Raw genomic sequence first — 12,534 nt, 5'->3', positions numbered from 1 at the left:
ATTCTTGGAGACATAAATTGTGAGTCAAAAATTAAGAACCACTAAAATGATGCTTTGAAGGTATACCTGCACATATAACTATACATAAAACAACGGTAAAAAAATACACATAAACACACAAATATATACAAGTGCATGTGCACACACGTTTTTGTATACACAGAAAGTGTGTGGAAAGATACACACCAAAGTGTTAACTGCAACTAATTCTGGGGAAAAGTTTTTTTTTTTGAGTTGGAGTCTCACTCTGTCGTCCAGACTGGAGTACAGTGGACGCTCCCGGCCACTGCAGCCTTGACCTGCCGGGCTCCGGCGATCCTTCCGCCTCAGCCTTCCAAGTAGCCGGAATTACAGGCATGCGCTACCACGCCCGGCTTATTTTTGATTTATTGTAGAGATGAGGTCTCGCCAAGTTGCCCAGGCGGGTCTCGAACCCGCGGGCTCAGGCAATCCACTCACCTCAGCCTCCCAAAGGTGCAGGATTACAGGCTGAGCCACCGAGCCCGGCTTGTGTCATTGCTTTTTATGTTCAGATGATGACAGTGCCTACAGTGAGAATTTTTGTATGCAAATATGACCCTGGATTAGGCCCAGTGTCACTTGCATTCTGCTCCACGTTAGAGCTGTCTCTGAGCTTGAGTCTGCTGTCCCTTTTTGTAGAGCCTGATGCTGTTTGTGAAGGTCTTGGCCTCACTTTCCAAGATGCCTGTAGTTCCGGCTACTCGGAAGGCTGAGGCAGAAGGATCGCCGGAGCCCAGCAGGTCGAGGCTGCGGTGGCCGGGAGCGACCACTGCACTCCAGTCTGGGCGACAGAGTGAGACTCCAACCGAAAAAAACAAAACAACAAAAAACAAACAAACAAAAAAGCAAGGACACAGATTTTTTAATAAGCACATACTATTATTCTTTTGAAGATTCTGGAAGGCAGAATATAGAGATGGAAGACAGTAGCCCTGAATTTTCTTCCTGGCTGTGGCCTTATACAAGCCTTCTGCCTTGTCTGTCCAGATGTTTCCTCATTTTTGACGAGATTCTAAAGCCTCTCTAAATCAGTCACTCTGAGATCCGTGCCAATTTCTTTTTTTTTTTAAGTCTTTTTTTTCTGAGTCAGAATCTCACTCTCTCACCCAGGCTGGCGTGCAGTGGCATGCTCAAGGCCACTGTAGCCTTGACCTGCTGGGTTCAGGCAATCCTTCCGCCTCAGCCTTCTGAGTAGCTGGAGCTACAGACATACCACCACGCTCCGCTAATTTTTTTTTTTTATTTATCGTAGAGATGAGGTCTCTCCAACTTGCCCAGACTGGTCTTGAACCCAGGGGCTCAGGCAATCCTCTCACCTCAGCCTCCCAAAGTGCTGGGATTATAGGAGAGAGTCACTACGCCTGGTCTCTGTGCCAATTCTTAACCAGAATATAAATCATACAAAATCCTCATATTTATTATTTTTTTAAATATAAAACTGTATAGTAATAGCATTGAAAGAAAGCATTTAACTATTTAAGTTTTTCAGCTTAAGATCCCTTTAAACTAGCAGTTTCATCTTACTCCACTTGAGCAATCAAATACATATTTTCCCCCATACCATCTCCCCCCTCCTGCATCCTGTGAATTAATCAACAGAACTTAAAACCCTAACACCAACAGGAAACAGAAACTAGCCAAGAATAGGTAAAAGAGGAACAAAATGACTAATTACCGTTCTTGGCGAATAAATTATGTAAACACCCGTATTTTACTATCTGCTCATGTCTAGCTTTAATACTTATTCTGACAATTTATGTACAAAACTTGTACGTTATGCCAGTTGGCACCACTTATCTGACAGGAAGCAGGACTGGGCAGGTTCCTTTGCAACAAAGGATATTTCAGTGTTGCATACAGTTGGATTGCTATAAGGGACAACTATGGCCATCCCCATATAAGGAAAACTTCACTGCATTTAGATAAAAATTGCTATTTTTCAAATTTTGAGATAAAAAACTATATTCACTACAACTAGAGGTAATCTTAAACTAATTATGTTCTATTTGAGTTTTCCTTCCTGCTGGCTGAGTCGCCATTTAAAATATTGTAAAACTTTGGTTCGAGACCCGCCTGGGAAGGTGAGACCTCATCTCTACAATAAATCAAAAAATTCGACGGGTGTGGTAGTGCGCGCCTGTAATTCCGGCCACTCGGAAGGCTGAGGCGGAAGGATCGCCGGAGCCCAGCAGGTCGAGGCTGCGGTGGCCGGGAGCGGCCACTGCACTCCAGTCTGGGAGACAGAGTGAGACTCCAACTCAAAAAAAGAAAAAGAAAACCTTGGCTAGAAAGCTGGACAGCTAAGAATTATAAAATAGCATTTGTCAGCTGGGTGTGGTGGCTCAGCCTGTAATCCCAGCACTATGGGAAGCGGAAGTGAGAGGACTGCCTAAGCCCACAGGTTCGAGATCAGCCTGGGCAACACGGCAAGACCTCTTCTCTACAATAAATCAAAAAATTAGCTGGGTGTGGTGGCATACGCCTGTAGTTCCAGCTACTTGAAAAGCCAAAGCAGAAGGATCACCTGAATCCAGCAGGTCAAGGCTGCAGTGGCTGTAAGCATGCCACTGCACTCTAGCCTGGGCAACAGAGTGAGACTCCTTCTCAAAAATAAAAAATATTAAATAAAATAAAATAGCAACTGTCCCACTGGAAGCCCCATCTCTTCTAGTATTCTGCTCTTTTGGTAAAGTATCTAATTATTTCTCAGCTGACCCCAGGATTCCTTCTATATCTTGTTCCTTTTTCCCACTGGTCTATATATTTACTGTGCACTTCAGAAAATAAAATTTTGTAACATCTCTTTCACACTCATTCTCCTTTAATTTCTATTTATTTTCTGTTTTCCAAATTTTTACTCCGGTCTAAAAAAAGAACTTCAATTATTAATAGCTTGACACAATGTCAGCTATTTAAGATTTCAGATACTCGGTGTCATCCTTTTCTCTGCCTTCTTGCATTTGGGGGAGGATAGTTACACTAAATTTTTTCAATGCTAAAACTCTTTTTGAATCATTATTAAAATAAAACCAAGAAAAGACATTATATAAAGGAAAAAAGAGCTATAATGGTGAAATGTAGGCCTTCACTGATAAAGCTGGTAACTAAAACTTCCAAGGAAACCAGACCTAAGAATAAGGCACAATTCTTTGTTTCTTTCTTTTTTTTTTTTTTTTGAGTTGGAGTCTCACTCCCTCGCCCAGGCTGGAGTGCAGCCTCGATCATCTGGGCTCCGGTGATCCTTCCGCCTTAGCATGCAAGTAGCCAGAACCACAGGTATGCGCTACCACGCCTGGCTAATTTTTTATTTATTGTAGAGATGAGGTCTCGCCAAGTTGGCCGGGCTGGTCTCGAACCCACAGGCTCAGGCAATCCACTCACCTCAGCCTCCCAAAGTGCTGGAATTACAGGCTGAGCCACCGAGCCCAGCCAATTCTTTGTTTCTTATCAACATGAAACTACTGAAGTCTGGTGATACTTTCTGACTTTATTCTGGAAGCTATTTTGGTTTGGCTGGATTGTTTCTAAACAGACTGAAGTTAGAGTGCCTATTGTTCAAGCAGGGATAACTTCTACAAGGCCTGGTTCAGGTTGAGAATTATTTTCATTGGTCCCAAATTTCCTGAAATCAAAACAAAGTGGTTTTGTTTGTTTGTTTGTTTGTTTTTTGAGTTGAAGTTTCACTCGGTTGCCCAGACTGGAGTGCAGTGGCCACTCCCGGCCACCTCAGCCTCGTCCTGCTGGGCTCTGGCGATCCTTCCGCCTCAGCCTTCCAAGTAGCTGGAACTACAGGCGTGTGCTACCACACCCGGCTGATTTTTTTGATTTATTGTAGAGATGAGGTCTTGCCAAGTTGCCCGGGCGGGTCTCAAACCCACAGGTTCAGGCAATCCACTCACCTCAGCCTCCCAAGGCGTGGGATTACAGGCTGAGCCACCGAGCCTGGCAACAAAGTGGTTTTAATCTAGGATCACAGAGGCATAAAACCTAGTGGGGTCTTTGGGACCCTTATGCCAGTTTTCTCCTTCCCTGGGGGGTCATTTCTCCATGCTTGCATTGTCATAGGAAAATGTCCTGGTTTACAGTCAAGGTCTGACAATTAAGTTCGTAAACTCATCCTAGAAAAATTGCTACATTACTGAATATCGCTATAGTCACCTTCGAGGTACCCCCTTTGGGGAAGCTATGCACTGACGCCAATGCCTAGCTTACCTGTCAAAGCAATTTTTGAACTCTTTTTCTGGAATGGCTATCAGAGCTGTCATCGTATCACCCTTGATGTCCTGAATGTCATAAAAATGTCTTTCTTTCAATATTTCCTTTATCTTTGGGTAAAGAAAAAGTTACTGGGGCCAGATCAGGTGAGTAGGGAGGGTGTTCTAATACGCTTATTTGTTTACTGGCTTAAAAACTCCCTCACAGACAGTGGCTATGTGAGCTGACACGTTGTCATGATATAAGAGCTCCTTCGGAGCCGGGCGCAGCCTGTAATCCCGCGCGCCTTTGGGAGGCTGAGGTGAGTGGATTGCCTGAGCCCGCGGGTTCAAGACCCGCCTGGGCAGTGAGACCTCATCTCTACAATAAATCAAAAATCAGCCGGGCGTGGTAGCGCATGCCTGTAATTCCGGCTACTCGGAAGGCTGAGGCGGAAGGATCGCCGGAGCCCAGCAGGTCAAGGCTGCGGTGGCCGGGAGCAGCCACTGCACTCCAGTTTGGGTGACAGTGAGACTCCAACTCAAAAAAAAAAAAAAAAAAAAAAAAAAGAGCTCCTTCGGGACCATTGTTGCACATACCTTTCTTATGCCAAGATTTTCAGTTAAGATTTTCCTGTTTCTCTATTGATGCTTATTTGGTCTGCTGTGCTTCTTGCCGTCAGCTGACGATTTTTGATGCACAATTTAATGAATTTTTGCAACAGTTTTGTTGGTCCTGCTCATTACTGGCCATCCTGACCTATTCATCAGTGACGCTTTCTCTTCACTCAGAAAAATGTTTAATCCATTTGTACTCTGCCACTTTCCTCATAGCATTATCCCCATAAACTTGAACTAACATGTCTCTGATTTCACATCCACTCTTGCCAAGTTTAACAAGAAATTTAATATTTGTTAATTGCTCTAATTCAAGTTTCAACATCCTCATGACAGCACACAAAAAGATGCAACAACAATAATGAATGCCACTCACCAAGACATCGCCACACATTGACACAAATACAGCTGTGAGACACTGATATACCAAGGTTATGAAACCTTACCGAGATGTTTGTACAGTGCTGCCAACATAAGGGCACAGTGGCAAGTTCACAAACTTAATTGTCAGACCTTATAAGTGTCCCTTACAAAAATTTATAAAAACAATTTAGTCCCAGAAAACATGATATTCAATTAGGCAAAAAAGGGAGGTAATTTTGTCTTATACTTTCTTAGAGGGAATATAAATGAATATAATCTTTCTGGAAAGCAATTTGGCAACGCTTATCAAAGCCAAGAACCATGTATTCTACTTCTAGGAGTTATTTTATTTTTTATTTGAGTCAGGGTCTCACCTGTTGCCCAAACTAGAGTGCAGTGGAATGATAACAGCTCACTGCAGATTCAACACCCTGTGCTCAGGCAATCCTCCTGCCTCAGTCTCCTGAGGAGCTGGGACTATAGGCAAGCACCACCACTCCTGGATAATTTTTTGTAGAAATGAGGTCTCGTTATGCTACCTAGGCTGGTCTTTGAACTCCTGGTCTCAAGTGATCCTCCGGCCTCAGTCTCCCAGAGTGCTGGGATTATAAGCATGAGCCACTATGCCTGGCCCATTTCCAGTAATTTATTCAAGGAAAGCCAACTCTTCTAGTTCCGGCCCTCTTTTTGTTTTCTCTGTATGTTAGGGTGATGGGTCATTAACTATTCTTAGTATCTTCTTGTATTTTCATAACAGATTATAATAAACATATACACCTTTGATTAAAAAATTTAAAAATCATCAGTAAATATAAAACATACCCTGTTCAAAACAACTTGCATTCAACAGTGTTTAGTGTTAAATGTGGGGACTACTTTCAGCAAGCAGCTTTTTGTTTTTAAGTCTGGAAAACTCAGTATACATTAACTATAGTTTTTCCAATGACCTAGGGTTTGAGGATATAATAAAAAAAGCCCACGCCCACTTTTTTTTTCGAGTTGGAGTCTCACTCTGTCATCCAGGCTGGAGTGCAGTGGCACACTCACGGCCACTGTAGCCTTGACCTGTTGGGCTCAGGCGATCCTTCTGCTTCAGCCTTCCAAGTACCTAGGACTACTGGTCCATGCTCCATGCCTGGCTAATTTTTTAATTTATTGTAGAGATGAGGTCTTATCAAGTTGTCCAGGCTGTTCTTGAACCCCTAGACTCAGGCAATCCTCTCACCTCTGCCTCCTAAAGTGCTGGGATTACAGGTGTGAGCCACCACCATTCCCACTTCTGTGGCTGTTATTTTCATAGGGTGACCTAAACAGAATGTCAAACTATGACAATGATTTCCTCTCCCTGTGGCCTATAAGACTGTTCCTTCACGCTTCCACAGACTTTCATGGGAAACGTGAGTGAATACTAATTTGGTAGCTATAGTTCTTTCTTCCAAGGACATCTGGAATCCCATTATCTGATGAGATATTCTTTTCCTCCATTGTACAGCAGGAGACATTATCTAAATTCTCCAGGATTACATGGCAGTACCCCTGGAAACAGAAAGCAGGTTTTAATAGTTTTTTTTGGCCAAACTACATGCCTTTCCTGAATCTATTCACAATACTGTCTCAAGATGTTTTCTGAAGGGCTCACAGGGGCTACATTTAAACCCTTCTGGTTATTGTCTACTAACTGCTGGGAGATGGTTTTAATCAGGGAAGAAGCCAATAATTTCAGCTTGGGTGTTGGAAAAGCTCCTGAAATGTCTCCAAACTGATTTAGGACAAACTGCTGAACAGAAGAGAACTTATTCCTGCCCTGAAGTAAACTCATTAGAACTGACATAGGCTGTAACCACAGACCAAGAGAACCACATTTTTTGAACATATTATATCCCAAAGGCATCTGGGGTTTCTAAATATTATCAGTATCAGATGACAAAACCTGCTCAGCAAGGGCCACAGCCTCCACATACTGGTTGGCAGCCTCCTCCTTTTGGAATATTCCTGGTGTTTGGTAAATTCTCTACTAGAACATAATTTTTCTCAACGAAATTTTCTGGAATAGGTTTTATTTGATGCCTCAGTTAAAAATGTTTTAGGTAAAAGGCCTCATTTCACCTCAGCAGACATTTTCCCTTCCCCATAATTCTGACTTAAGGCAAGTGAAAGGAGTCCCTTTATTGTGAGGTCAGTTTAGTTCTAGATTCTAGAAAAGCCTGAATCCCTCAGTTCAGATCAAACCAGACCCCTCAGATTTAGGGAGAACAAATTCAAATACCCAAATCAATTCCAGAAGCATCTCAGTTTTCAGTAGGGTCAGGTGTATCTTTTCTAGGTTAGGTAGGTTCCTCTATGTCTCAGCTCAGGACACATGGCACTTTGGTTAGCCATGTATTTGCATGACTAAAATTTTTTTCTCCTTTACTAATAATTTTTGCATGATTTATCATGTATAAATTCCTAAAATCTCACCCAGGAACAATCCACCATAGCAAGGGTTTCCAGAGTCCATCCCACCCATCCCAGTCTTATTGAATCCAAGTCTTAGGGGATAGGGCCCTGGAAGCCTGCCTTTAATTAAAGAAAAAAAATGTAAATGCTTTAACAAGTACTCTTTATGAATGCTGAAGCCTGAGAACCTCTCTGCACTGGAACAACAGCAAGAGTAAATGAAAAGGATAGAGAAAGAAATCTCAGCAGGCAGAGGCAGGCAAGATTGAATTTGAGGATTTAATACCAACAGGGGAACAAAAATGTTTTTTAAAAGGTCAGTGGGGAGGGATGATGAACACCTCTGTTTCAACAACTCCAACTCCTTCCTACATTATCTTCAGTTAGGCTGGCTGCATCAGTGTGCTGATACTTTCTTCTACCTCTGAGAGCTTCTTCAGAACTTGGTTGACCTTGACCTCATCAAATTCCAAACACAGATATTCAGATTCCTGGAAAACATAAAGGGATGTTTTAGAGAGGACCCTCAAAATAGACAAGTTTCTGCATCTGGCCTGACCAAGCTCCTAGGATCCCATCCCAGCAAGCCCAGCTCAGGCCTTAATGTTTAAGTGATCCTTTACCCAGCAAAGCAAATCCACCCAAAATCCTAAATGAAACTGCTTTTATGACAGTCTTTCATAAATGATAAAAAAGTATATAAATGTCAGGCATTCCCATTAAAAGGCACATGAGAAGCTCTTCCCATCTGTCATTTCGTTTGATCCTATTTTTGTTTTGTTTTGAGTTGGAGTCTCACTCTTGTAGCCCAGGCTGGAGGAGTACAGTGGCACGCTCATGGCTACCACAACCTTGACCTGCTGGGCTTAGGCAATCCTTCCGCCTCAGCCTTCCAAGTAGCTGGAACTACAGATGTACACCACCATGCCCGGCTAGTTTTTGTGATTTATTGTAGAGACGCGGCCTCACCAAGTTGCCCAGGTTGGTCTTGAAACCCCTGGGCTCAGGCAATCCTCTTACCTCGACCTCCCAAAGTGCTGGGGATTAAAGGCTGAGCCACCACGCCCAGCCCTCTATTTTTTAAAGGTAGGCACTTAAGTACCACTGTTTTATAGATGAGGACTCTGAGGCACAGAGAGATTAACCTATATTCAAAAAATAAAAAATAAAAAAATCACAAGAGGAAGAGTCAGATTGTAAACTCCCAGCTCTGGCTGATTTCAAAGTCTAGGCAGTCTTTAGAGCACCCTGGAGTATAACAATGAAAGGAGGATTTTAATTCACACTGAATAAACCTGGGAATTGGGCTAACTCAGATTTAGTGGTTACGCCAGAAATTATGATAAGTTGCTTGGGAAACATGAGCCAGATAACAGAAAAATAACCAGATCTTGAAATAGCAACAAACATTTCCTGGGTCTTTCAACTTGCTGCAAGCCAACCCTCCCAAGATCTCCCTCAAACACATTCCCTTCAGTCAATGTTAGGATTGGTCAGTCAGAATTAGGACTTTAAAGTTGGTGCCAGAAATTTCACATACACTGGAAAATCCTAGGTCTACATTTTCTTGAAAGAGAAGTGTAAACTATATGTAACCAAGAGTAACTACATTCAAGGACCTTAAGAACAACAATCAAGTATTTTTGCAGCAGTATAAATCCTTAGAGATCATATAATCCAATTGCTTTTTTTTCTAAATAATGAAACTGAGGTCTCAGGCAATGTGAAATGCCATGCCTAATGTTCCTCTGTTTGTTGATGGCAGAGTCACTAGATCAATGCTCTTTTCTCTACATTTTCCTCTCTAAATACAAAAGGGGATCAGAATAACCATCCCCAAAATATGCCACTTTGGCATATAGATTATTTTAAGCTGCAAACTGATAATCAACAGATGGAGAAAGAAATCTTGGAGCTTCCTTTATCTGACTAAAAGCAGAAACTTCTGAAAAATGAGAACTGCCATAAACTCCCTCTCTGAGGGAGTTTTATGGTCAAGAAGGAAAATGTTGGCACCGAGATGATCTGCACAAACTTTAGTAAAATAACCTTTATCTACCATTAGTTTCCCTATATATTTATCTTGCCATAATTTACCACCCCTAGAAGCCCAAATCCTTTATCCTTTGTCTAGTCACTTTTCCACAATTTATCTCCCTTTGTTAAAATGGTACACAAGCTTTCAAGACTAACTGCCTCTTTCAGTTTCACTTTTTTTTTTTGGTGAGGCCCCTGTGCATACAAAATTTAAGAATTAACATCAATCAAACTTATAATTTTTTTCTCCTGTGAATCTTTTCTCAGTTTAATTTGCAGGCCTTATTCATGAACCTAAGAGGAGAGAGGAAAAGTTTTTTCCCACCTTACAATACTATGGCGTTTCCCACCCCTATGCTCAAAGTGATAGGTAAAGGAAGACCAACAAACCTCTTCTGAGAGAGGGTGTCACTCTGCCATCAGCTAGAAGAACATTCAGAAGCTGATTTTGAAAAAGTATCTTTGCTTTTGCTAAGCTATTGAGCTGAGTCTATACCAATGGCAGTGAACATTCACCCAGGAGAAATGAGTGCAGAGGGAAAGAAGGGACCTCTCAGATGAAAGGCTTCTAAAGGGAGAAAAAGTAGTTTTTCCTGCCTGCAGTGACCCTGTCTCAAACAAGTATTTGGATAGAAAAGGGGTGGAGTCTCATATATGAGCTTGGAAACTCTGCCAAGTTTTCATTTAGTACAAAGCAAAAACCATATACAACCATATAAATGAAGAGTGAATATTAATAATGGAAGCTCCCTGTGTTCAAGCTATAGGAAGGGTTATCAACTTTTGGAAAGAAAAGCAAATGAGGCAGTTTAGCTGGCAAAAGTAGGAACAATTTTCAGATTTGGAAGCCTCCCATTCTTCATTGAGTTTTATTGAGAACTTTAAAACATCTGGCCTTGGAAACAATAATCTAGAAACTAGTAATGACCAGTTTCTAACATATATATTCAGGACATCAGCAAAAAAGATGATGTAATTCATGTTTCACCTCAGTGAAAGCTGGTAATAAGTCACAATAAGTCAATTGGTTTTCTATTTATATACAAAGAGATTATCAAGGACAATATTCATAGAAATAAGAACAACTGAATAAAGGCTAGAATCTTTTTTCACTAAGAAATGATTAATTTGAGGTAGACTTCAGTATTCAACCTTTGACTGGACATCTAAGTATATTATGAAGTTCAGTTTATTTTTGAGGGAAGCCAAATACTAGAGAGAAATAGCAGGCTAGATAAATAAAGTCCACAGTTAAACAGATGTATTTTCCCTCCACTCCCAACCTTCACTTCTCTCCTCTTGAAATAATGCACACTAACAGCCCTCAAAAGACACATATAACCACATATGATTCTTGAAGAAATCGTTTACCTGAAACTGCATCATCAAGGCCTATTTTCATCTAGCTATGTCATCAAAATATTTTATAAGGAATTCAAGAACCTTTATTTTATTGTTTGTTTGTTGTTTTTTTGAGTTGGAGTCTCACTCCATCACCCAGGCTGGAGTGTAGTGGCACACTCACGGCCACCCCAGTGTTGACCTGCTGGGCTCAGGAGATCCTTTCACCTCAGCCTTCCAAGTAGCTGGAACTATAGGCGTGCACTACCACGCCTGGCTAATTTTTTGACTTATTGTAGAGACAAGGTCTCACCATGTTGCCCAGGTTGGTCTTGAACCTACGGGCTCGGGCAATACTCTCACTTTGGCCTCCCAAAGTGCTGGGATTACAGGTTTAAGCCACCACGCCCGGTTCAAGAGCCTTTAAACAGGAGTTCTACAACGGAGCTTTCTTCAAATTTTATATTTGGCTGGGATACCCTACAGAAACTGCATCTAACGCACTTAAAAATATATTTAGAAATGTGGTGTGATGCTTATTGAGCCAGTACAGAGCAATCTAAAATACTTGGTATTTTTTTGAAAGTCCTCCTTCCTTATCTGGGCCTAACTGGTAATAACAATGAGAGATGACAAGGCTAAAATTCCTGTATTTAAGTATCTGAGTCAAGAGTCAGAACTTGCTTCTTTTCAGCAAAGAATGCACCATGGGGTAGAGTCAAAAAGTAGTTAGCAGATAAATAAGCAAGCACATCATTATCAAGAACTGTACTATGTGATCATGGGAAGTACAGCAGTGTATTAAAGTCAAGAGTTTAAATAGCAAAGGAAAAATATTCAAATGCTTGCCTCTCTAAGTGCAAACGTTAAAAAGCTAAAATAAAATCCTATGAAGAGAACCTTGAGAGGATACCCTCTCCAAGCTAACAAAAAACCAAGCCGGCTCTAACAACTTCCAGGGAAAGCCATCTCACATATTCCTAACAAAGTCCTTCCCAGGTAACTTCTCTACACTCCTTAGGAAACTTACTTGTCAAGCCTAAAACCTTAACGCTTTAGTTTAAACACATTTCCTAGCAGGGTCAGAGACTATAACTGACTATTAGTTTATAGATTCATTGAAGGCTGTTATTAAGCAAATGTTTGGTTTTATCCACTTATACACTACATAACCTCTTTGTTTATAATGTTCATTTAAATAACCTCCTTGTATAAACCTAAAAGCATATCTTGAGCAATTCTTCTGCAATACATCAGTGACAAAATGCTAAAAATAGAAAGTAAAAAAGACATGATATTAAATACTTCAGTGAAGCCATTTAGAACAAATTCAACATAAAATAAAACAAAAACTCCATTACTATTTTCCATACAAACGTTCCACAAAGCTTTATCCCCCAATTTACTGATCATATCTAGCATTATAATACAGCATTGGCAATGTTAGCTCTGATGTGTTGTGGTCTCTTTATTTATTTTTTTGAGTTGGAGTCTCACTCTTTGTTGCCCAGGCTGGAGTGCA

The 12,534-nt window shown here is 41.2% G+C and overlaps 1 protein-coding gene across 2 annotated transcripts in view; it reads right to left on the bottom strand.

Annotated features, from left to right (window-relative positions):
• Window positions 1–7,888: 7,888 nt before the first annotated feature.
• COMMD1 (copper metabolism domain containing 1) overlaps window positions 7,889–12,534 on the bottom strand; it is a 164,128-nt gene continuing 159,482 nt past the window's right edge. For both annotated transcript variants that reach the window (XM_008054796.2, XM_021710777.1), the window contains exon 3: window positions 7,889–8,125. In XM_008054796.2, coding sequence (XP_008052987.1) covers window positions 8,018–8,125 — 108 coding nt within the window. In that variant the 3' untranslated portion in view covers window positions 7,889–8,017. The remainder of the gene's footprint in view (window positions 8,126–12,534) is intronic.

This window comes from Carlito syrichta, unplaced genomic scaffold, assembly GCF_000164805.1.
Source record: "Carlito syrichta isolate Samal-C Ts95f unplaced genomic scaffold, Tarsius_syrichta-2.0.1 Scaffold301513, whole genome shotgun sequence".
Taxonomy (NCBI): domain Eukaryota; kingdom Metazoa; phylum Chordata; class Mammalia; order Primates; family Tarsiidae; genus Carlito; species Carlito syrichta.
This window is presented reverse-complemented; position numbering and strand designations above follow the sequence as displayed.